Source organism: Podarcis melisellensis (genome assembly GCF_964234715.1).
Source record: "Podarcis melisellensis genome assembly, chromosome: 13".
NCBI classification, from domain to species: domain Eukaryota; kingdom Metazoa; phylum Chordata; class Lepidosauria; order Squamata; family Lacertidae; genus Podarcis; species Podarcis melisellensis.
This window is the reverse complement of record NC_138545.1, coordinates 46,518,060-46,544,192: the sequence shown is the minus strand read 5'-3', so window position 1 is coordinate 46,544,192 and position 26,133 is coordinate 46,518,060. Positions and strand designations below refer to the sequence as shown.

Sequence of the window (26,133 nt, the reverse complement as noted above, 5' to 3'; positions counted from 1 at the left end):
CCCACCACATGGTCTGAGGAACGGTGGACCGACCCACGGCTGAAAAAGGCTGCTGACCCCTGTCCTGGATACATAAAAATGTAAGGTGTCATCCCACTTTGCAGTTCATTTGACCGCCAATAGGTGGTCACAGTATCTGCAATGGATGCTGTAGTTCAGATTCCTGAACTATAAGGGGTTGGACCAGATGACCTCTGGGGTGCCCCCAAACTCTACAATTTTATGGATGGCCAGCCCAGGAGAGCTGCTTAATGAAGGTGGGGAGCAGGCAGTGTGCTGGATCCAGTCTCTCCCCCCCCCCAATTGAATGCTTTTGGGTTTGGTACACATTTCAGCTTCCATGGAAGCTCGTATCCCTTTTATATGTAACATTTGGGGGTTTCCCTTTAGAGGATGAACATATTTAAGAAAGAAGAATTTACAAAATCAAGACCAGTGATTACCAGAGCAAAGGCCCACTGTTATGCTCCTTATTTTAGGGGGGTGATGGTGGAGAGATCATTACACATATGCATTTAAAATGTACCGTGGGGATAATTATGAAAGGTCACATCTTGCTTCTGGTGCAAGAAAGTTTCCCAAAATAGGTATTGCAACCATCATTCCCTTTATATTGTACAAGCTTTCAAAAGTGTACAATACAAAAAGCTGATATGAAATCCAGCCCCAACTTGGGCTCAGTTTGAACATTTGGCGTAGTCTACAATCTACATGGCAACATACTTTTACAGGTGTCCCTGCCTACGGTGTCTCCAGAACACCCGAGGTGTATTTAGTTTGCTTCTTCAGCGATATTATAAACCAACAACTCCATGCCAATGATTCTGTAGTATTCTGCACACCCAACTTTTATCTTATTGCTAAGCTAAAATCTATTTTCTCACTGGGAAGAGAGAAGGATAGCTTCTAGCAGGAGGTACCTACCCTGACTCTCTCCATTTGAGTGCTGAAAGGGTAAAGGAGCTCAAACAAGATCAGCCCCAAAGAAAAGATATCCACTTTGTGTGAATAAGCGTTTCCATAGACCTAGAGAATTCAAGGAAAAAAAAGTGGTGGTCAAGCAATTGGATCTTTTGAACTCATACAGGCCACAATTATTCCTTCCTACACCTGTTTCTGACCAAACCCAACAAAATATACAGAATTGGAGTGAACTGTGTATCAGCCGATATCTAATCATCTTTAGCTGGTTTTAACAAACGTTAATGGATAATAATTTCATTGTTGTTGTTGTTGCTTAGTCGTGTCCGACTCTTCGTGACCCCATGGACCAGAGCACGCCAGGCATGCCTGTCTTCCACTGCCTCCCGCAATTTAGTCAAACTCATGCTGGTAGCTTCAAGAACACTATCCAACCATCTCGTCCTCTGTCGTCCCCTTCTCCTTGTGCCCTCCATCTTTCCCAGCATCAGGGTCTTTTCCAGGGAGAAGGGGACGACAGAGGACGAGATGGTTGGACAGTGTTCTCGAAGCTACCAGCATCAGTTTAACCAAACTGTGGGAGACAGTGGAAGGCAGGAGTGCCTGGCATGCTCTGGTCCATGGGGTCATGAAGAGTCGGACACGACTAAACAACAACTGTCTGAAAACACGTAATGACACCCATAAATATTTTAAAACATTATTCTACATCTACAAAAAGTTGAAGTTATATGATTCTCTAGTATACAGAATTTTTAAAAACCAGCCACCAATGAATGTAATGAAAGCCAATATAATATTTAAAGCCTGAAAAGGTTACACACACACCACACACAGTCTCAGCAATCCTCACTACAACCTTGTAAATGGATCAGAAATATTATTATTTTTATTTATTGAATTTATATACCACCTTATACCCGGAGGTCCCTATTCCCATATTGTAGAGGAGTGCTGAGACTGGCAAAAAAAGAGTTGTTTGTCCAATGTCACTCAGTCAGCTTGTACCCGAGACAATATTAAAAAACCTCAGCTTCCTGGTTCACAGTTCATATTTACAGTAAATAAGCTGCTCTAGCATCTAGGTTTTAAAAATTAAAGTGGCATTTAGCTCTGCTGATTAAAACCAAGGCATAGAGCGTACCTGTTCTGGGCTCATGTAGAGCTTGGTCCCAACTTGTCCCGTATGCCTGTCATAAGCTGGCATTGGTGTTAGAACAGAGTTGTCTTCTTCGTCTTGGTCCATTTCAGTCACGAGCCCGAAATCCCCAACTTTCACTATGTCATCCATTGTGAAAAATATGTTGGAGGGCTAGAAGAAAAACAGATCCGGTGAGCAAGTGGAGGACCAAATCAATATATTAAGTAAGACCTAGCTTGCTGTCCACATCTAGCTGGTCCTGTTCAATTGCGTCAATACATTTTCCTAATTTGCTGAGCCCTACAACATTTGAGACGCGGGTGGCACAGAGCCTAGGACTTGCCGATCAGAAGGTCGGCAGTTCAAATCCCCTTGAAGGGGTGAGCTCCCGTTGCTCGGTCCCTGCTCCTGCCCACCTAGCAGTTCGAAAGCACATCAAAGTGCAAGTAGATAAATAGGTACCACTCCAGCAGGAAGGTAAACGGCGTTTCCGTGCGCTGCTCTGGTTTGCCAGAAGTGGCTTAATCATGCTGGCCACATGTCCCGGAAGCTGTAGGCCGGCTCCCTTGGCCAGTAAAGCAAGATGAGCGCTGCAACCCCAGAGTCGGTCACGACTGGACCTAATGGTCATGGGTCCCTTTACCTTTACCCTTACCTACAACATTTGTGGAAGATAGCCTTTGTCTACCCAAAACGTAAAACACACATGTGCTGATCTGAAAGCCATCCTGAAGATTCTGTTGACTTTGCTGCAGGACAACAGCTTCAAAATAAAATAGAAGCGGTGGTGGCACACTTTACAGGTGTAAAGCAGAAGCAGAGTGCCCTACAGTGGCAGCATTATGCCAGACAAGGATAGTATTTTGATGGGGAAGTGATGTGAGAAGCACACACCTTTCTCCCTCTTCCTCCTGCTTGGCGTTTGCTCTGTGACTGAAACTCCTTGGTTTCATAGGCCAGATTGTACCTGCGCTAAAGCTCACAGAAGTGCAACCAAGTCCTTGAAGGAACTTTCCCCCTCTTTTGAGAGCACATCCGCCACCTTTCTGCCTTATGTCAACCCCCAAGGTGGTTCACATTAAGAAGCTGCCACTGCAGCTGGGGGCAGGATGGGGGAGATCAGGGGTAAAGTTATCAGAGTTGCCAAAGCCATTGCTGATCCCTTTGAGACTGCATAGCCTTCTCTTCAGTGGAGGGCAATGATCCTTGAAGGCAACTGGAAAGGTTGCAGAAACCAAAGGAATCAACAATGCTCTCAACTGAAGATGATTGCCGCTGCTCCCACTTAAGCTGCAGTGTTTTTGGTAGAAGTGTTTTGCCTTGGTTTGCTTCTTGGCCACAAGGGACCTTCTGACGCCTGAATGGCACCTGCTGCAGTGAAAGTGATACATGACCAACAGACAGAAACCAAGGACATGATGTATTCATCATCACCCTGACACATTCTTAATTAAGAACTAGATGACGGCCTTAGCGCTGTGGGTTAAACCACAGAGCCTAGGACTTGCTGATCAGAAGGTCGGCGGTTCGAATCCCTGCGACGGGGTGAGCTCCTGTTGCTCAGTCCCAGCTCCTGCCAACCTAGCAGTTCGAAAGCACATCAAAGTGCAAGTAGATAAATAGGTACCACTCAGGCGGGAAGGTAAATGGTGTTTCCGTGTGCTGCTCTGGTTCGCCAGAAGACGCTTAGTCATGCTGGCTACATGACCCGGAAGCTGTACGCTGGCTCCCTCGGCCAATAAAGCGAGATGAGCACCGCAAACCCCAGAGTCGGCCACGACTGGACCTAATGGTGAGGGGTCCTTTACTTAAGTGCATAAGCCAGAAATAAATACTCTAGTGCCCAATAAAATGGGGAACCTGCTATTACAAGTTTTGGGATTGTAGTCAACTTGAGATCCAGTGTGGTGTAGTGGTTAAGAGCGGTAGCCTCGTAATCTGGGGAACTGGGTTCACTTCCCCGCTCCTCCACATGCAGCTGCTGGGTGACCTTGGGCCAGTCACACTTCTTTGAAGTCTCTCAGCCCCCCTCACCTCACAGAGTGTTTGTTGTGGGGGAGGAAGGGAAAGGAGAATGTTAGCCGCTTTGAGACTCCTTAAAGGGAGTGAAAGGCGGGATATCAAATCCAAACTCTTCTTCTTCTCTTCTTAGTTCTACTCAGAGGAGGCCCACCAGGTAAGGAATGCATTGAATGGGTCGACTCTGAATTTGACTAAGCTCCCTCTTAAATCAGACCACTTCGAAAATACTCCTCCTCAGATTCTTTTCAGTTTACAGACATGCTAGAGGATGAAGGGACATGCGAAGATATACAAAGGGGAACAACTGAAAGCTTAAGCTGCCTGTGTAACACACATCTACAACTAATGAACAGGAAGGATGCTCTGAGGCAGGTAGAATGCACAAGAATAAATAATCACATGGAGAAAGAAATCTGAATTGATGTAACCAACTGCTTAAGATCCTATCAAGTACATTTCAAAGAGAACAATGGTTTCTTAAGGTCAGGTCAGAACAGCAGTTCCTTGAAAAGTTGTACAGTGGTACCTGGGGTTAAGTACTTAATTTGTTCCGGAGGTCCGTTCGTAACCTGAAACTGTTCTTAACCTGAAGCACCACTTTAGCTAATGAGGCCTCGCGCTGCTGCCGCACTGCAGGAGCACGATTTCTGTTCTCATCCTGAAGCAAAGTTCTTAACCCGAGGTATTATTTCTGGGTTAGTGGAGTCTGTAACCTTAAGCGTATACAACCTGAAGCATATGTATCCCGAGGTACCACTGTATCTTAAATCAAACAGAGTGAAGTTGCACAAGGAAGATGTAGCAACTGCTGTGGGAGCACTGTGCTACAGTTCCCAGTTTGGACTCTAGGTCAGCCACACTAAACCCTCATTTGATACTCTGCTAAAGGGCAAAGAGCAATGAACACAATTCATGGGGTTCCCAAGCATGCACATGCAGACTTCTAACTAGCTTCTGCTAAGGCAGTGTTTCCCAACCTTTTTTGGGCAAAGGCACACTTGTTTCATGAAAAAAATCTCGAGGCACACCACCATTACAGCCCCGTGACGTCAGCGCGCAGCGTCACGCCGGGAGGGACATGAATTGCTAGCAAATTACATAATCACCTCCTTGAGGGCTGGCTCATCTTCTCCGAAGGCAGAACCCCATTAATTAACAGCACAGACTCACACCATAGCCAAGACGAGGGGGGAAAACCTCAGTCATGCACAGTCATGCACATGTGGGGGCTAAATGAGGACGAAGACCGGGCAGAGAGCAGGGTTCAAATCACCCCACCTGGCCAGGACAATCCCTGGGTGCTCCCTTGGGCCACTCGCCTGACCCACCTCGCAGGGCTGTTGTTGCGAGGATAACACGGGGAGAACCACGCGCGCCCCCGGGAGCTCCTTGGAGGAGAAAGCGGGCGATGAATGCAATGCACGAAATATATGAGAGGTGACCAGGTTTTGCAGGTGAGGGGCCCCCGCCAGCCTCCGCTTCCAACACCCGGCGCAACGACGCCGAAGTTTCCCCCCGGGCTCGGCTCGGGGAGCACCGGTGCTCCCCCCGCGGCTCCCCTTCGCCCTCCCGGCTCTCTCTGCCGCCCACTGGGCACCCCCCCTCACCTGCCAAGTCCGGAGCGCTGGTGGAAGTTGCATGCATGCATGCAGGGCGCCGCGTTGCCATTGCATTGCACTGCACTCCATGCAACGCCTGCACGCATGCATTGCCTTGCACGCCCGCCAAGGGGTCTCCCCGCGGTCCGATGTGTCCCCTCCGGCGCGGATGCAGCATTGCAAAAATAAAAAAACCCCGACGCAGCCCTACCTGGGGGGCAGCCTCCGCCTCCGCCGCTCCGCCTCCGCGGGGATCCCCGGGCTCCATCCTGCCGCCCGATCTCCGGAGGGCGCAGGCAGGCTGTGTGGGGTGTGCGCGGAAGAGCCCCTGCCCGCCCGGCTGCCGCCGCTGCGCTCATTCCATGGCCGGGAGAAGAGCGCTTCAAATAAAACGCCCGGCCCGCCAGGCCACGCTGGGAAACGTAGTTCGCGCACCCCGCGAGGGCGCGGAGCCCAAGGGCGAGGGGACTACGGATCCCGGCAGCCCCCGCGCCGGGGACAGAGGAGGAGAGGCTGGGTGCAGGGATGGAGGGACGGGTGGGCGAGCGAGTGAGTGAGTGGCAGCCGCCAAGCCTTGGCCGAGAGCCAGGAAGGGCCTCCCCGGAGGAGGAGGAGGAGGGAGGCGCAGAGCGGGAGGGAGGGAGGGAACCCCAGGGGTCATCTAGTGACGGTGCCCCAATCAAAAATTTGACTTTAAAAAAAAAAATCTTTCAATTTTTAAATTTTTCCCGCGGCACACCAGGCAACATCTCGCGGCACACTAGTGTGCCGCGGAACAGTGGTTGGGAAACACTGTGCTAAGGAACTGAAAGTTTATAGTCAAGTTTATAGTTTTCCGGTACAAACCTTGAGGTCCCGATGCATTAACCCTTTCCCATGCAGAAACTGCACAGCTTCAGCTATCTGTAGAAAGATCAGCAGGCAATCTGTCCTGTCTCTCTCCTCTATCGTGCATCTTCTGTTCATCCAGTCTTTGAGGTTTTCTTTCCTACAGAGCTGCATCTGAATGTAAAGGTACACTTTTGGAGTGGTAGGCATGGCTTTTTGCGCAGAGTTCTTAGAGATGTCTAAACTTAAGGTCGTTGGTCTTGGTGGAGAAACAGACAAAGGGCTTGTTGAAGACGACTTCCTGTTACTGGATCCTTTTGTGGTTGTTGCTTTTTCCTCACAGTGGCTATTGTCAAGTGAGTCATCCGTGTTGCTTTCTTTACTAGAAGTATTATCACAACCGGAGTCTTCAAAGACAATAGACGAAGAGGTCCTCTCCCTCACTCTCACTGTTGGCATGGCTGGAAGACAAAGTTCAAAGGAGTTTCCAGGATCATTTTCATCTACAGTACTACCCTCCATATCACAGTCGGCAAGGAAGCTGTCTTGCATGTTTGACACAGGATCTGCCAACTGGCTCAAGTCTCCGTTATCAATGGCAGAGAATTCCAAAGGGGAGAACTGGCTCTCTGATGAATCCGATTGGCCACAAGGTATCCCAACAGAAAGCAAGGTCTTCCTTTCTACAGATGTAGCAATAACTTCAATGTGTTCCTTTGCAGAGAATGGCTCAGTTCTAATTTTAAATGATGGCACTTCCATTGGGCTGGGGGAACTGAGTGGCCAATCAGTACTTAATTAAAAAAAAAAAAAAGGAGAACAGAACATTACAAAACTTTTGGTCATTTTAAAATGCATTACCTAAAGAACAGTATCAGCAAGGCTTTGGATTTTCTTTCTCAAAATAGAAGTATAAACAAGTTAAACTAACATAAAGAAAACTGTCACCACCTACTATGAACCACCATCAAATATTTTTTCGCCATTGTTTTTTCAACCATCAGGGTTTTACTTTTTTTACCTATGGACAGTGTAACAAGGAATGTCCCCCTGAACGCTTTTGATACTTTCCTGTGAGGTAGCACTCCTACCACCAGATGTTCCGGAAAACCACATCACTGATTGGGTACGACACAGCACCAGGTTTCATCCTCACCCCTTTTCTAATAATAATAATAATTTATTTGTACCCCGCCCATCTGGCTGGGTTTCCCCAGCCACTCTGGGCGGCTTCCACAGAGACCAAAAAATACACTAAAATGTCACACGTGAAAAACTTCCCCCTATTAAAGAATCTAGGGCAGGTAATTCTTTAAAAAGCAATATAATAAAAAATTTAACTTACTTTATGCAGAAACAAATTTGAGGTAGCCCATGTTTGCTTATCCCTAGCTTTCAGTCTGTTCTAGGTTCCCCTGTAAGTCAATTCCTTGTAAGCCGTTTCTAAGTCTACAGTGTCCCGTATTCACCTTCTTCCCAAAACTATTGGAATTAAATGCAGGTTACTTACCTGTAATGCACATTCTTCAAGTGGCCTTCTGCAAAGGTACACATACAGAAATTGCAGCTCCACAGAGCAGCATCTTGGAAACTTCTAAAGCTAAAAATGGTGGGAGATTGTTACCCCTTCCCTGGTGAAAGAAGTTCACTACATTACGTTTGTGCCTTGATAGGCAAGTGAGTGCCTTCCTATTCCTGAGTACACACTTCTGGAGTGTGAAGACCAACTGAAAAGAGAGCCTGCAGGGGCAAGGAGTAACTGAACAGAAGATAGTCAAAGAATATTCCTTACAAGTAAGCAACCTGCCTTGCCTTGTTTGAAGTTTCTTACAGGTACACATATGGCAGAGTAGCTGGCTGGCTTACTGGTGGTGAGTGAATACTAATCAGCTGAAAACACTACACCATTCCAAACACATGCCTATAGAATGAACCAAAAGGGTGCTGTCTGGCCAAATGTTTGAGCGTCCAAAATGTGGAATGTCCACTCCATATCATTCTTGGCATCAGAGAAGAACACAGGAAGGACTGATTGAAAAAGTGATGACTTGAGTTGCACTTGAGCAAAGAGCCTGCAACATTCTGCCAAAATGATAACAACCAAAAAAAGCAGTTTTGTGAGACGTAACTGCAGTTCACAGGTAGCCAGAGGCTAAAACAGGCAGCTTTAAGTTAAGTCCAAGCTCCATAAAGGGATGGACACATAGACAGGAGAATGGAAGTTACAGAATAATTGCAGAAGATACTTATAAGGGGTGAGACCAGACTGAGTAGTAATCAGCTGAACAGCGATAGGCTGATAAGCAGAAAAGTGAAGAGGCAGGGAGGAGATAGCCAGATCCAGGGCATGTTCCAAAATCAACAGGAACAACTACAGTGGTACCTCGGGTTATGTACTTATTTCGTTCCAGAGGTCCATTCTTAACCTGAAACTGTTCTTAACCTGAAGCACCACTTTAGCTAATGGGGCCTCCTGCTGCTGCTGCGCCGCCGGACCACGATTTCTGGTCTCATTCTGAAGCAAAGTTCTTAACCTGAAGCACTATTTCTGGGTTAGCAGAGTCTGTAACCTGAAGCGTACGTAACCCGAGGTACCACTGCAAAGGCAATGCATCCTGTGCAGCCATATATGATTTCTGAGTACCTAGCTTCCACAAGTTCAAAAGTACCATAGGTAAAGGGACCCCTGACTGTTAGGTCCAATCGCAGACAACTATGGGGTTGTGGCACTCATCTCGCTTTATTGGCCAAGGGAGCCGGCGTACAGCTTCCGGATCATGTGGCCAGCATGACTAAGCCGCTTGTGGCGAACCAGAGCAGCGCACGGAAATGCCGTTTACCTTCCCGCCGGAGCGGTACCTATTTATCTACTTGCAATGCGTGCATTTGAACTGCTAGGTTGGCAGGAGCAGGGACTGAGCAACGGGAGCTCACCCCGTTGTGGGCATTCGAACCGCTGACCTTCTGATCAGCAAGCCCTAGGCTCTGTGGTTTAACCCACAGCACCGCCCGCATCCTTTCAAAAGCACCATACCCCAAGGTTAAATAGGGTCTGAAAGCTTCTACTGCACAAAGAAGTAGCAGCCCAGGTGCAAATGAGCACCATGAGTCGACATGCAATGTTTTGTTGGGCCAAAGATACTAGCATTGTTTTTATACTTCCTGTTATGTGCAAATGATGCCACTCGGCAGCTTTGGGGCACTTTGAGATACTTGGATCCCATGTCCCAGTAACCACAGAAGCCAAAAATGCTCATCGTGCATGAAGCGGTGTATTCTCCCACATTCAGAGGCATGGTGCCCATTGCAGGCACGTCTTGAATATTTTTCCTGTTTTCTCTTTATTAATCATCACTTCACTTGACATTCATTCAATGTTCTTCTTGTTATTCCATCTGCGCTCAGGCTCAGATAGTGCATTAGTGGGTTGTGCAACTGACTCAGCTTGCCCCTCTCCCTCTGAGTCAGTGTCCAAGCCACTGTCAGTTGCCTAGGTCACAGCTAAGTCCTTAGACTTTGACTACAGTGGTGCCCCGCAAGACGAATGCCTCGCAAGACGGAAAACTCGCTAGAAGAAAGAGTTTTCCGTTTTGGAGGTGCTTCGCAAAACAAATTTCCTATGGGCTTGCTTCGCAAGACGAAAATGTCTTGCGAGTTCCTGCGGGTTTTTTTCCCTTTCCCCCCCTTTTTCTAAGCCGCTAAGCTGCTTATCCGCTAAGCCGTTAAAAGCCGCTAATAGCGCTAATCCGCTAAGCCGTCAATGGGCTTGCTTCGCAAAACGAAAAAACCGCTAGACGAAGAGACTCACAGAACAGATTCTTTTCGTCTCGCGAGGCACCACTGTACATAGTTTTTACAATATTCCTTCAAGCCCAAACAATGCACGAAGCTTACAAGGGTCAATGATGCCAATAGAATCCCATTTGAGAATCCAGGCTGTGCTGAAGGTTGTACTAAAGAAGTCTCAGAACTCGAAGGCCTCAAACCTCAGAAAGCTGAAATGCCAGCATCAGGATCAGGAGACAATCTCTGTCCAAAAGCCATTACAGGTTTTTAAAGCCCGTTCCCACAAAGCAACAAAGTGCAGAGTACTATTTAATCAAGCCTGCTTAGTAAACCTGAGGCAGAAAATGCACAATACCACCCTTTCCCAAGAAGAAAGGCTTGTTGTTCCTGGGGATTGGGGACCTTCATCCCACAGCAATGAGAGTTTTAAAAGGTGTCATAGTACAAGTAGTGCAAGGCCAGGTAGTTCTCATGGCTACTGAAGGCCTAAGAAATAACTACAAGAGAAAATTCTCCATGATGCTCTTCTGAAACTTCTCCTAAAGGGAGAGTTTAGGAGAGTTTTTCTCCCACCTTTTTAAGCTCTAGAAATCTCCGATTATTGTATTAACATCTCACTTTTCTTCCATCATGGATTTCAAAGTGGAGGTTCTCAGGTAAATCTCCCACCCAGGCACTAGCCAGGCCCAAGCCTGCTTAGCTTCTACAGGATGGATGCATCGTTTGCCTGAGACCATGTCCTGTTTCCTGTGCAGATGCACATCCTGTATGTGTACTTGCATAAATCCCATAAAGAAAAAAACAAAAGTTTTGAAATAAAGCAGTAAGACGAGCCAGCCGAGAGTCTGTCCAAGTACATGCATGTTATATTTTAAAAGCTAGTGCGAAACAAATCCGGTAGAAGATAGGAACAGCTAAACAAGGACTCATAGAATAGACAATTTTTATACAAACTAGAAGTTACAGTGCAGAAATATAGAGCTTTCTCACTTCTTGCAGTGAGAGTACAATACTTTCCAGGGAAGTATAATGCTTTCCTGAGACTTTCCAAGAACTGAAAGTGATACCTTTCGTCTTTTAGCCACAGTTTGTCCATTCTTTCCTGCCAGCTTTCAGGCGGCGCTTCCAGCCATGCATTGAAATAGCGAACAATACAAGGATGTTCGAGTTTTGCTAATGCTTTTACTTCACGCATCACCTTCTCACGAGCCAATTCCCTAGAATTGAAAGAGTCATAATGTAAAACAGGGGTCAGCAAACTTTTTCAGCAGGGGGCCGGTCCACTGTCCCTCAGACCTTGTGGGGGGCTGTAATATACCGTATTTTTCGCTCTATAACACGCACCCGACCATAACTCGCACGTAGTTTTTAGAGGAGGAAAATCTGTAGGCTTGCCACCCGTAGGCATTTCCTCCATAACACGCACAGACATTTCCCCTTACTTTCTAGGAGGAAAAAAGTGAGTGTTATGGTGCAAAAAATACGGTATATTTTTTTTGGGGGGGGGATGAACAAATTCCTACGCCCCACAAATAACCCAGGGAAGCATTTTAAATAAAAGCACACATTCTACTCATGTAAAAACACGCTGATTCCTGGACCGTCCGCGGGCCAGATTTAGAAGGCGATTGGGCCAGATCCAGCGCCTGGGACTTAAGTTTGCCTACCCATGATGTAAAATAAAGAAGTCAGTTCTATGTGGGGGATGAACTGGGACAACTTTTAACTGTTGTGGTTATTTTAATTTATGAAAGACAAAATTCTGCTTCGAGTCTCATGCTCTGGTGTGTGGATACCACACTACAGGTACACTTTGTAAACAACAGGTTAAGTGCAAGTAACTTATTATTAACACAGTTTTTTCTGCTTTGTTGGGATGAGGAAAAGTACCCAAGGAAATGCTCAACAGTGCCCCGGGAACTCTTTTGGTGTGCCAGACATGTCCTAGGATGAGACCAAGTAGGGCTGACATGTGGACCACAGTGCCACCTAGAGATGCATCACGGAAAGGAAACTAGAAAATAAAAGACATTTACTCACCTATTTGGAAGACGAATTCTTTTAATAGCGTAGTTGCAGTCATCCACTTTATTTCTGGCTTCAAACACTACCCCAAACCCTCCGCGACCCAGACATTGAATTGGCTCAAAGTCGGTTAGATATCTGCAAAAGAAAGAAAGGAAAAGGCTTGTGATTAAGATTTGATTATTATGTGGCAGAATCGGAGACCAGGGAGAAGAGTCGGTGGAGGAAGATTGGAAGAAATTTAAAGACTATTTACAGAAACATTGCAAAATTAATGAATGTTAGAAGGATGTTGGAATGAATTTATGTGATTTTAGCAGAAATGTTACAAAGATTTAGGAAAAAAACAGACTGCTAATTGGTAAAAGGAGGGAAAATAAAGTTATATTAATATCAAGGTAAATTACAGGACAAAAATTTGAAAAGAGGGAAAGGATTTGCTGAAATGGATAATTGACCTAGAATACAAAAAAGGGAGGTGTGAGGAGGTCAGGGAAATAAGCTAATGAAAGATAAGTAATGAGAAGATTTGTTGTATTTTCCCTTGTTTTTTCTTTTTGCTTAATGGATTTTAATTCTCTGCTCTTTCTTTTTTATTTTTATTTTTTATTTTTTGTATTTTATCTTTTTTTTGTTTAAAATGATGTTTTTTGTTTTTTCTTTTTGTACCTCTAAAAATTTTAATAAACATCTTATTAAAAAAAAAGATTTGATTACTATGATAATGACTAGCAGTTCATCTAAAATACAGTCATACGTCGAGTTTGTTTGCTTCACATTGTGTTTTTTCAGGTTACAAACGCGGCAAACCTGGAAGTGTTTACTTCCGGGTTTGCCGCTTTGCACATGCGTGATCTGTGCGCATGCGCAGGAGCGCTCTATCGCGTCGCGCGCATAAGCGACAGTCTACTTACGAACTTTTCGGGGTGCAAATGGCAACCTGGAACGGATCGCGTCCGTAAGTAGAAGTACCACTGTACTAGAGATGTGTTTTGGTTTACTTTTGCACACAACAGTGGTATAAGTACAATCAGCCAAATATTCCTCTGAAAACATAGGAAGATTCCTTACACCGTATCAGCCCATTACTATGTCCAGCTGGGTATTGTTGAAGTGAGATGAGCGCCGCACCCCATAGTCACATTTGACTGGACTTAACCGTCCAGGGGTCCTTTACCTTTACCTGTTGACAATGACTCGGAGCACCTCTCCAGGGTTTCATACAGGAGTCCTCCCCAGCCCTAACTGGAGATACCAGGGATTGAATCTGGGACCTTCCGCACACCGATGCATGTGCTCTTATCACTGAGCTAAAACCTACCACATTGTACTCTAAGGTAACATCTTCTGGCAACTAGAGCATTTTATTTATTTATTTATTTATTTAAGGAAACCCTTTCCACGCAAATGGCATATTTTAAGTAAGGAAGCCTCCAAAAGCACCCACCCCGTGTTTCAGAGCCACAACAACATGAGGCATACAACATAAGGTAAAGGGACCCCTGACCATTAGGTCCAGTTGTGACCGACTCTGGGGTTGCAGCGCTCATCTCGCTTTACTGGCCGAGGGAGCCGGAGTTTGTCCACAGACAGCTTCCGGATCATATGGCCAGCATGACCAAGCCGCTTCTGGTGAACCAGAGCAGTGCATGGAAACGCCATGTACCTTCCCACTGGAGCGGTACCTATTTATCTACTTGCACTTTGACGTGCTTTCAAACTGCTAGGTTGGCAGGAGCAGGGACCGAGCATCGGGAGCTCACCCCGTCACGGGGATTCGAACCTTCTGATCGGCAAGTCCTAGGCTCTGTGGTTTAACCCACAGCGCCACAACATACACTTTCTATTTATTTCCTCTTAAAAACTGTACCTTGTGCTATGCAGGAGGCTGCTTTTAAAGCTCCCCTGAGTTTGAGGGCTGGCCTGTTGAGTTTTACAGAGGAGAATTGATTTTGGAAAGAGGGACTCAGAAAGAATGCAAGTCCATTACATTCCGAATGGTGCACAGAAGAGAGGGATAGAAAAGTAATTGCTTTTACCTTGACACATATCCAGAGTTCTGAAAGTCGCCCCAGCTGTTATCTTTAGCCTGTCCAACAGCAGGTTCATATTTACTGTCCGTCTGACACTGAGTTTCAGACTCTTTCCGCTGCTGAGATAGGAACAGATTGTTTATAACTGAGGCAGCTCAATACTAACTTTATTGACAAGGATGGAAGAGCAAAATTTAAAAAGGTAGTGCTACATTCTGGTCACCACACACAAAAATTGGGGGAGGGGAGAGAGAAAGGACATGATTTTCATAAGCTAACTTTTGGAGGTTGTTTTAGGTAACAGTAACTCCCTGCATGACATAGCAGGGAGTTGCTTTGAGGACAAAGCAATAGTTTGCCAACAACATTTTCCCACACCCTTCTAATACTAGAGGCGCTTTTCCACTCTGGAGTGACACAGCAGAGGATTGTTGAAGCCTTGAAAACCTTTAAATAATTAAAAGTAACTAAGCTGCAAGATGGGATAGGCACCGAGGGAGTGGTGTCATCATTCACAATCATAACTGCACATGGCAATTGCCACGTGCTTGACACCAGGAATAACATTATATCATTTATAAACTGCCTCAAACTCTAGATGCTGTACAACCGTTTGTCAGATAATTAGAAAAGAGGAAGGTAAGGAGTTCGCTACATCTAGAACTGCGAAAACATGATCATTGCAACTCAACTGCAATGTGGAAGCTTCAAAGGGACGTTCTTGCTCTAGATATAACTACCTGGTTGTATAAATTTCTATTAAAAGTAATGATCAGGACAAATGCCTGAGACAATCTAGTAGTCAGTTCTTATGACAACCTATTGATTTATATGAAACCAAAGCAAGCTCGTATCAAGTTCATAAGCGCTGCATTTCATCACTTGAATAAATGCAATCTAAAACATGAAAAGCCTCAAAAGGGAAAACATGCAGTTACACTTCAAGAATCGATTCACTCTACTTACTCGATTGCGAACATGCGGGTGGAAAAGCCTACGCACAATAAAAGTTGTGGCCACAATGCATAATATGATGGTGCTAATGATTTCTTTCCACCAGTGCAGAAGTAGAACTGGATCTTTTTTGCGGACGTTTTGTGGATAGTTCATGTCAGCAAATCTCACGGTGATCTGGGTGCTTCGTCGGTGCCTCTCTCGAGTGTAGTAGGGCAAAAAATAACCATTATCTATATTTTTAAAAAAAGTGAACAAAGGGTATAAGAATGTTTTCGTAAATCTACAAACTACCAGGTAATACTAATCTTTCAATAAATAAAATTTCCCCTATCACATGTTGTTGACCTGTGAAAAACCCATGTAGCGGCCAAAGACACTGGCTAGAATCTAAAGAATATGTCCAACTTTAGGCAAATCCAGTGAAAATTTTGATATTTTGTCCTCTGAACAGTGACTCTCTATACCAGGGATGTCCAATGGGGCTTTGTCCCAAAAAAGCTCCACAACTTTGAGCTGAAACCCCCCCCCCAATAATGGGGGTAGATCGCTGCCAGTTTTTAATTTTGAAAGTAGATTGCAGTCTTTTGAGAGTTGGCCACCCCTGCTCTATACCATACTAGATTTTTGAAATCTCATAGAAAGCTATCAAGTCAAAGCACTGGTCCATTTGGCTCAGTACAGTCTACATCAAGTGTGGGGAATCTTTGGCCCTCTGTATGTTTGAGCTACAACCAGCTAGCATGATGGGAATTCTAGTTCTGCAACATCTGGAGGACTAACGGTTCCCCACACTTGGTCTATGCTAAATGGCAGCGGCTTTCCAGGATTTCAGGTCTCTGCCAGTCCTAACTGGAGATACCAGGGATTGAACCTGTGGACTTTCCTCGTGGCTCTCCATCCTTTCGAGATGGGTTTTGCAATGCAGCATGGAGGCTGCTCTTCAAGAACGATGCAGAAAGCCTCCTTGGGCTGAGGTTCTCTATAGGGCTGACAAACTCTTCCAGTACAGTGGTACCTCGGGTTAAGAACTTAATTCGTTCTGGAGGTCCGTTCTTAAACTGAAACTGTTCTTAATCTGAAGCACCACTTTAGCTAATGGGGCCTCCTGCTGCTGCTGCGCCGCTGCTGTGCAATTTCTGTTCTCATCCTGAAGCAAAGTTCTTAACCCAAGGTACTATTTCTGAGTTAGCTGAGTCTGTAAACTGAAGCGCTTGTAACCAGAGGTACCACTGTATTCAGAAGACAGCCATCTCAATTTATTTAGAGGCTAACAATTAGGGTTCCACAGATACCATGATTTATTTTAACTAGGTTTTGTTACTGTAAGTATAAAAAGGAGCTAGGGGTTTCACCTATCAAAACCATGGATGAAAACAAAGCATAGCTCACACACACCATAGGGATACTGCAGGACGGAAAGGGCACCATTACTGTATTCCTCATGAGAAAACTTGTCATTGCTGAGACATTTGTCAAACTCATCTGATCCCACCAGCACAGGAGTTCTAGAAGGAGAATCTAGAAACAACGCATAATTTTCAGAGTGAGTCTGTGTCACACATTACATTTGAATGAGCATTCCTGCATGCATAAAACCTTTCAGAAATCCTAAATAGTGCTTCTAGAAATGGTTACCATCATCTAGAGCAAGGGTGAGGAACCTTTTTGGCCTGGTGGGCCAGATCTCCATCTCCCCCCCACACTGAGGACCAACTTAGACAGGTACCATATCATGATGACAGGTAACTGACAAGTGAGTGGTCCTGCCCACCCTGGAAAGTTGACCTGATGGTGGAGAGAGACAGTCAGCTTTGCTAGCACATTCCCCACTGGGAAAATACTAGTAAAGCAGCACCAAGCAGGACTGAACCTCACCAGTCAGCTGACTGATTGACAGGTGGGTGTAGCTGCAGGGGGATTGCCTTGCAGGCCAAATTTGGATCCCCTGGCAGACGCATGCTGGAGGTTCCTTACCCCTGTTCTATAATTTCAAGCTTTTCTATTGCTGGGAAAAATGTACACCTGACAATTGTTTAAACGCCTCAGCTAGAAAACTCAATAAGCAGTGATAGTTTTTCTGTGGAAAATCTTCCATTTTTAGAAATGCCTTATGTATTAAAATTAGTAACCTAATAAATAAATGCAATGCCAGCTAAGTTGGCTCTGTGGAATGATCAGTATACAGTCTAATATAAGAAATTAAAGTTGCAATTAACTTTTTTCAGATGGCTATCCTTAGAATGAATTAACAAATAAATAAATGCAAAGCACAGCTTTGCAGGCATGTTAAAATTCCCAGCACTTTTTCAGTGCTTTCATTCCCTCCCACCACTCAAAATGTAAACAAGGTTAGAAAATAATATGCCATGCTGTGTCATGTTTTACAATATTTACAAGTATTCTAGCAAATGTAGCTTCTATGTAAAGCAAGTGTGGGGAGTATGTGAACCTATAGGTGTTACTGGACTACAACTCCCATCATTCTTGGCCATTGGCCAAGCTTGCTGGGGCTGATGGGAATTGTTGTAGTAGAGCAATGTCTGGAGGGCCAAAGATTCCCAGACTTGATCTAAAGCTTTGAATTTTACGAAACACTTAAATCCACTAGGAGTGCAGTTTCGTGACACCCGACCATCAGTAATCAGACATCTCAAGTCAGCTATGTTCGAGATATATGGTTGAAAACAGTAATAAAACTCTCTATCAATATTATGGCCTATCACCTTCCAATCTGAAAAAAAGATAATCCTAGGAACATCACTTACGTATCAATGGTTTCCACTTGATTACAGGCAAAGGGATAACAGCATTATCATTTCTGGACTCCAAAGCTTTAGGGTTGGTTGGGAACTTATCAGAAATTCTGACTGATGACTGAAGGTACAGCTGGCCTTTGTACATTCCTGCATAATAAACCACAGATCATTATTAATCTCAGGAATTATCATTTTACTTGTGTGCACCTTTAAGAATAGAGGGGAAGAGAATACAAACACCTAAGCCGTGAATTCTAGAGCAATGCAAAAGATGCACTGCCTACATTGTAAGATGATATTATTACATCTATCTACCGTATTTTTCCGCCTATAAGACGCCCCCATGTATAAGATACCCCCCCTATTTTGTGGGACTCAAATTTAAGAAAAGAGGGGGAGATGGTCAAGAGTATAAGACGCCCCCTAATTATTGACATTATTTTTAAGGGAAAAAAACCTAGTCTTATATACGGAAAAATACGGTACCTAGGAATCTGAAACATGTACTGTGCAATAAACTAATTAAGAAATAGAATCATTTTCATAACCAGCAACTATTTAACATTCTTGCTCTATGCAGCTTTTAAGCAAGAAAATCTGCAGAAGTATAAAACTGAAGTAACCTCTGGAGATTCCACTTAGTTGTTAAATCCCCCCAAAATCCAATGGAAGGAATCACCCTATCCAGGATGTCATCCTCTTCCAAAGAAGGACAATTGGTGAGCTCACAACTTCATGACTCATGAGCTCTGAGGATTGGTTCATTAATTATAAGAAAAGCCAGAGATAAAAACTTTAAAATACAAGTAAACACTACTACAATATTCCATGCTTCAGCCCAAGGCCAAATGAATTTTGACAGATGGTCAAGAAGTTAGTTACAACAAAATATAGCAGTCTCATTTATTAATTTTTCAGGAATGTGCACATAGTAGTGGAAGGTTGGAAGCACAGACAAATATTTCTGAAAAGGGATAACCCACAAACCACAATTCACCAGAAAAAATGAAAGCCACTCACTGTAGGAATAGGGGGAACTCTGGAAAATAAGAGCCAGTGAAGGACTGATACTTTATAAGACTACAAATCTATGGCAAACATTAAGTCTTATCAGCAATACACCGACAACAGAGAAAAGGCCTCCTCTAATCGAACTACTCTCTATTTGTGGATTTAGGTAAAATCGTACTATTTGTGCATGTAATGGGACAGTACTTTACATTGCTTAGTAACTCCAGCTGAAATAATAAGCTAAGGTCGTACTTAACCCCCAACACTTACTAGAAATGAGATCCCACTGAATTAAACAGAATTTACTTCTGAGTAAACATGCACAGGATCAGGATGAAAATGCACAGTTCATATTGATGCATGGCTTTTGTGTCAAGAACAATGCACTGGTGCAACAAATATTCCACTGCCAAAGCAAAACACACAATACTTTGGATTTCTACCATGTTGTTCTTTGGCTTTTGCTGAAATGCTTAAATTAATTATACCCACCTAAAAAGAAAAGAAAAATCAAGAATCTGTCTACTAAGGGTTTGGACAATGCGAAGATTATGTCTTGTGTTGAAAGTTGGTGCTGTACCTAAATAGACACTGGACTCTGTAGCTCCTCGCGCAGCTTCCACTATGTCTTCTTCATCTTCTAAGACATCACTATTGGAGGTGTAGCTCGTGTCATCAAAGAGGCTAATTGGAATTACCTTGCCATCCTTAACCAGCCAGGCAGAAGCAACAGGTGTGCAAAACTGCAGATAAAGTATGAATATTTGAAAAATCAGTTCAATGCATTTTCTCTCTAAAACCAAATATTTTAAGAGCACAGCTTTTAATGAACTCAAAAAATGAACATATTACAAAAGAAAAACATTTTTTAAAGCCTCAAATTCCAGAAAGAAGCAAGGTATTTTTGGCAATGCTGTAGTATTTCTAGAAAGTGTCAAGATGTTACCATCTTTAGTACCTGGTATTCCCATTCCAGATGTCCTCCCTGCTTATTAAATGCCATCACCTTCCAGTCGGCTACTGAGACCTTTATCACCGTATCCTTCATTACAGCCTCCTGCTCTTCCACATCGGAAATTATTTTAGAATCTTCTTTGTTTAGATTTGGTTTTAAATTGCCTTCAAGAAATCCCATTCTCTTTTCAGTGTCTGGAACATAGCGCAGTTCAAAGTGACCAACACTAAAATTCCACCTTTAAGTTAAAAAAAGAGAAGATGACGACCGTGAATGCAAATCAATCCAGTTTTTATAATATGTAAAAGGAGACAACATGGTATTTCTAAAGTAATGTAAGCCTATTTTGCACTGTAGTAATAAAGCATGTTATCTTCTAACACAGTATACAAGCTTTTGACTTCACACACATATCTTCCACAAACTGGGTGGTTGATAAAGGAAGAAGGGAAAAGCAGTACTTTTGCGCCAAAGGTAAAGGACCCCGACAGTTAAGTTCAGTCGCGAACGACTCTGGGGTTGCAGCACTCATCTCTCTTTATTGGCTGAGGGAGCCGGCGTACAGCTTCTGGGTCATGTGGCCAGCATGACTAAGCTGCTTCTGGCGAAACCAGAGCAGCGCACGGAAACACCGTTTACCTTCCCGCCGGAGCGGTACCTATTTATCTACTTGCACTTTGATGTGCTTTCGAACTGCTAGATTGGCAGGAGCTGGGACCGAGCAACGGGAGCTCACCCCATCATGGGGATTCGAACCACCGACCTTCCGATCAGCAAGCTCAAGGCCAAAGCACGTTTGAAAACAAACAGCTTCTCTGCGTCTTCAAAGGAGGTTGCTATAATGTGAATACAGTTACAGTAACCACCTTTGAAATTTGTAAAGTGTCAGACATCATCATCAAGATTCAGTTCCCCACTACTGCCTTAGGGCATCAATATAGGAAGCATATCCCTCCAGTTCCTCCCAGTCTGGTACCTGCAAAATAAATCAAGACACTGGGCAAACTTTTCCTAGTTACTACATTGTTGTTAAAATAGTAAAATCTATCAGAATTCAATGTCTGCTGGGTAAAGGAAAGAGAGAGCAGACTCAAGCATCTTCATAAAAACTAGACGTGTCAGATTCTAAATTGTTGGAGTAAGAAAGAACATGAACTCTTCAAAGGGCAGCAATCTGACAATGCACCTGCTGCTGCAGAAATTATTTACAAATCTCATATACTATGCGTGTCCGTACTTCTCATTGCCGCTGCGGGGCCCAACAGCACGAACAGTTTTCTGAGTTCGATGTAAAAGAAGAATATCTTCCTGTTCCATCTCGTCTTCATCCCAGCGACGACAGCCCATGGCAGAGCAGATGTACTTCACCTGAACAAGAAAGAGAAGTCTTAAAGGATCAGATATAGTTTTTTCAGTATATCCTTCTATTTACTAGTGTGACTCCATTTTGCTCTCACCTTCCCATCATATTTGTACCCAGAGATGTAAAAATGGATTCCATACGCAAAACAATACTGAGGAAAAGTTGCAAACTAATATAGAAATTCAATACTTAGTATTAAAACATGCTATGCCCATCACATAGGCAATTATTGTTACTATGTTTTTAATGCACAGAAGTTGGAGAGAGCTACTATTTTAATGCTATCATTGGGTTTCTATCGTACTGGATGTGCAATGTGCTCTACATGGGGCTGCCCTTGAAGGCAACTCAGAAATTTCAATTGGTCCAAATTGCAACAGCCCATTACTGGCTGGGATTCCTTTAGATTGCACATGATCCTGTTTTAAAACAGCTGCATTGGTTGCCAGCACAATTCAAGGCGCTCAAGCTACCTTTTTAAAGCCCTAAATAATTTAGGTCCCAAATATTTGAAAAACTGCCTTCTTTGCTACAGACCCTCTTGGCCACTGATGGCCAAACTTGGCCCTCCAGCTGTTTTGGGACTACAACTCCCATCATCCCTAGCTAACAGGACCAGTGGTCAGGGATGATGGGAATTGTAGTCCCAAAACAGCTGGAGGGCCAAGTTTGGCCATCACTGCTCTTGGCAGTTAAGATTGGCAGTGGGTGGTTGTAGTATGGGAGACTGCATTCTCTGCGGCAGCCCCAAGCTTGTGGAACACCCTCTCGACAGTGGTGTGTCTGGCAACTTCACTGTACAGTTTTCGGTGAATGCTGAAGACATACCTCTTTTCCCTTGCCTTTGAAACCAGTGATGTCAATTTTAAGGAGACACTCTATTTTTCTGGCTGTAGGTCATTTTAAGCTGCTTTTAATGTTGTATTTTAAACTGCTGTAACCTGTCCTGAGGCCCAAGGATGAAAGGCAAGTAATAAATTTAAACAACCACCCTGCCCCCTGGTGGCTAGAAATAACAGAAATAGAAATAATATAGCTTGGAAGCAGAATAGAAATTTGTAAAAATAAGCCAATCTCTGTAAGACCTAGAAAACTTGCAAGGTGGGCCGACGTTGTTACTCTATACAGTGGTACCCCAGGTTACATACGCTTCAGGTTACACACTCCGCAGGAGGCCCTCATTAGCTAAAGTGGTGCTTCAGGATAAGAACAGTTTCAGGTTAAAATTCTGAAACGAATTAAGTACTTAACCTGAGGTACCACTGTATTACACATAGCACTGAAATTCAGAGAGAGAATGGCTTGCCTAAATCCACCTTGTATGTGAGATTAAAACTGAGGCCTTATGTGAAATATGAAAAGTGTAAGTCAGATCCAGACATCTGCCTGCAAAAGGAGCAGGTGTAAGCTGGCTTTCCCACCTCCTCTTCCCTTCTCCCTCAACTCCTGCTGAGTGGAGTGAGCTGTGGTACAGGGAAACTGCTCAGCCCCACTTCCTTGTGCAAGATCCCTGAGCAAGATCCAGCCACTCAGCCCTCCTGCTCAGAGGATTCTAGTGGTATGATACTAGGGAAGCACAAGGGCAAGAAATGCTTCTACAATAACCCTGGTTCCATACGGGTTATTCCATAAGAAATTATATAATCAAACATCTTTAAGCAGTAACTAAGCAAGTGCATAAGTAGCCTCACCAATTTCAGTGAAGCTTACCTTGCTCCATCTGGGCTAAGTGAGAGTGTCTTTCTGGGAAACTGTTAAATTTCCATATACATACAGCTTCTATTAAGAGTATGCGGCTGACAGCCAGAAGTAAAATGGGCCAGTGCTATCCGGTGCTGAGCGCATGATGTATTTTGATGTGCTCTCTTGCAAATATGTAAGAAAAAGTCTATCATCAGTAAGAACTTTTTTACCTTTCCTGAATATGAGCTCAGCCCATATGTTGTCAGGGACTTTCCTCCAACCAGGACAACATCATCTCCAAATTTGTATGATGATTCGAGAAGAGATTCCACAGTGAAAGGGACAGCTTCCATGCTTTCTCTGTCACGATCCCATTGAAAAAGGTCCCCATCCAAGGAAGGAATTATCATCTTATTCCCAAATACCTACAAAGCATTAGAACAGAAATACATATAGTGGCAACCAGGACACAAGCATGTTTTGTATCAAATGTGGGGCACAATGCAATAATAATTTGTAGCTTAATCTTCATAGTTTGTCTTTTACATGTCTACTATACATTTTACATGTCTACTGTAAATTGTGGATATTCATTTTTAGCTACTTCCTCCACCTTTAGCTTGGCATAGATGGTAATGCCAGTTTGTGTGTTGTGTATTGGAATCTGCAATAGCTTTTATATGCATAGACATTCTCAATATTTATTTGCATACCACTCAACAAGTGTTCTTTAGGCAATTTATAATAACAGCTAACACTATTTAGCAAACAAATAAAGCAAACAAAAAATTTAAAGCACAATAAATAAAAAAGAAGCAGAATAAAACCAAAGTAAAACTAGAAATGGGAAATAAAACAATAGTGCAGAATCACAATGCCCTAAACATCTTTTAGGACTGAAAAGCCCACCCACAAGACAAAATAGATGCTAGGTGAGCCTCTCTGTCACCATTCATTTTGCAGAGGCACCCAGAGGAGGAGGGAATATTTATTCATATTTCACATCTCCCCATGTTGTTCAACATTTTAACAAATGACACTGATGAATGTATTGAGAGGATGCTTGTCAAATTTGCAGATGGTACCAAACTGGGAGGGGTAGTCAGTGCCACTGAAGACAGAAATCAGGATTCAATATGATCATAACAGATTGGAGAACTGCTCTCAAACTAACAAAACAAATTCAAATAGGGACAAATATAAGATTCTACACATAGGGAAGAGCCCGCTGCACAAATTTAACATGGAGGACACCTGGCTTGCCAGTAGTTCATGTGAAAAGGATCTAGGGGGTCTTAGTAGACAACAAGCTTAAAACAAGTTAACAGTGTGAAGCTGCAGCAAACAACAAGAACCCAACAAAACAAAACTAATGCTATTTTAGGCTGCATCAACAGAAATATAGTGTATTGAACAAGGGAAGTAATAGTCCCGCTCTATTTTGCCATGGTCAGGCCACACCTGGAGTGCGGTGTCCAGTTCTGGGCAACACTATTTAAGAAGGGTATTGATAAGCTAGAATGTGTGCAAAGGAAAGCAGCCACGATGATCAAGGATCTGGAAATCAAGCCTTATGAGGCATGGTTGAGGGAAAAGAGGAGACTGAGCAGAGATAAGATAGTCATCAAATATCTAAAGGGCTGTCACATGGAGGATGGAACATATTTGTTTTCTCCTGCTCTGGAGGCTAGCTAGGCTAGGGGGGCTGTGACTGGCCCAACATCACCCTATGATCTTCATAAGTGAGTGGGGATTTGAATGCTGATCTGCCAGGTTCTAGTCTGACACACTAACCACTACACCACACTGCCTTCCTGGAGTCCTTCTGCTATGGGGCAGCTATATAAATTTAGTAGGTAAATAAGTATGGGGAAAGCAAAATCTCACTAAGAGAAGCATCTGAAATATATTCCTTGCAGCTTGAATTTGTTCTGTATTGTTTTATTTGACATTTTAATGTGTTGTAAACTGCTTTGAGATTTAACAATAAAGTTTGCTGCAGTAAAGGCACCTGGAAATTCCATTGTAGCGACTGTAACCTAGGTTTAAGGCACCATTTGCCGATTAGCTTACATATCAGAGTTTCTGACGCTGAACTGGGCCTCTTCCAGAAATTGTTCCCTAGGAGAGAGAGTTGTTAACAGTGTCTAAAGCAGGGGTAGCCAAGGCGGAGCCCTCTTCAAGTTGCTGGACTACAGCTTCCATCATCACTCTAAACTGACCATGCTGCTTGGGACTAATGGGATTTGGCTACCCCGGTCTAAAGGAACTGGGAAGTTCCGTTTATCTTAGATAGTGGTGTGAGTGACTTCCTTTTTAAAATCTCTGCTTAAACTGCCATCTACATTCTTGGATGTTCAGATTTTAAAAAACAGAAACAAATATTTATCATTGCGCATGCATAAAGAATTCCCTGAGTATGTAGAACAGCCTTCTTATTTTGGGGCAGCCTCATTTCATATCAAAACAGAAAGGCACTTGACTATATGAATTAAATATAAGACAGAATTATAATGATTTCTGTTCAGTGAAGTTGAACAAATGATGACTTAAATTGACAGTTCACAAGGCATGTGTAAGTACCTTGTGATACCCTACATCCTTTGTATCAAGATAATTGGACATGACTGCCTGGATGACTCATTCTTGCATTAGATGAGATAATGCTTTAAGCAAAAAGGAAGAAGGGGGTGATGTCATTTCTTTACCTAACTTACATGCCTTTGCTGATTCTTACTGCCTCCCATGAAATCCCTTTCTACTTCCGCATGATAGTGCACATTATTTGAGCCTCTTCCTAATTCCACTGGGAGCCCATGCTCCCAATCTTTCTGGAGCATGTGGTGATCTCATCACTTGACTTATGCATACATCAACCAGAAGAGTCTGGTTTTAACTTCACTTTACTTCCTGAACTCTGAATTGTCTCCACTGGCATTGATTTATGCTATTACAATCCTTCCTCAAGACCTTTGAGCCAGCCAATTTATAGTCTGGGTTTTCACCTGGAAGATTCCAGGTGAACTTTTTAAATTATACATGGCAGGAATATCC

At 43.7% G+C, this 26,133-nt stretch overlaps 1 protein-coding gene across 3 annotated transcripts in view; it reads right to left on the bottom strand.

Moving 5' to 3' along the window:
- The window catches only part of EIF2AK3 (eukaryotic translation initiation factor 2 alpha kinase 3), a 41,172-nt gene that overhangs the window by 3,429 nt on the left and 11,610 nt on the right, over nt 1–26,133 (bottom strand). Inside the window, exons 3-15 of one of the 3 annotated variants that reach the window (XM_081883860.1) lie at nt 23,310–23,504; nt 21,271–21,401; nt 20,037–20,271; nt 19,659–19,821; nt 18,077–18,214; nt 16,707–16,829; nt 15,321–15,541; nt 14,361–14,470; nt 12,337–12,459; nt 11,364–11,513; nt 6,529–7,303; nt 2,066–2,233; nt 925–1,026 (exon numbers count right to left, since the gene is read on the bottom strand). In XM_081883860.1, coding sequence (XP_081739986.1) covers nt 925–1,026; nt 2,066–2,233; nt 6,529–7,303; nt 11,364–11,513; nt 12,337–12,459; nt 14,361–14,470; nt 15,321–15,541; nt 16,707–16,829; nt 18,077–18,214; nt 19,659–19,821; nt 20,037–20,271; nt 21,271–21,401; nt 23,310–23,504 — 2,634 coding nt within the window. Of the gene's footprint in view, nt 1–924; nt 1,027–2,065; nt 2,234–4,967; nt 5,036–6,473; nt 7,304–11,363; nt 11,514–12,336; nt 12,460–14,360; nt 14,474–15,320; nt 15,542–16,706; nt 16,830–18,076; nt 18,215–19,658; nt 19,822–20,036; nt 20,272–21,270; nt 21,402–23,309; nt 23,505–26,133 lie in introns of those variants that run through there. The other 2 variants (XM_081883859.1, XM_081883861.1) reach the window with 2 other exon arrangements.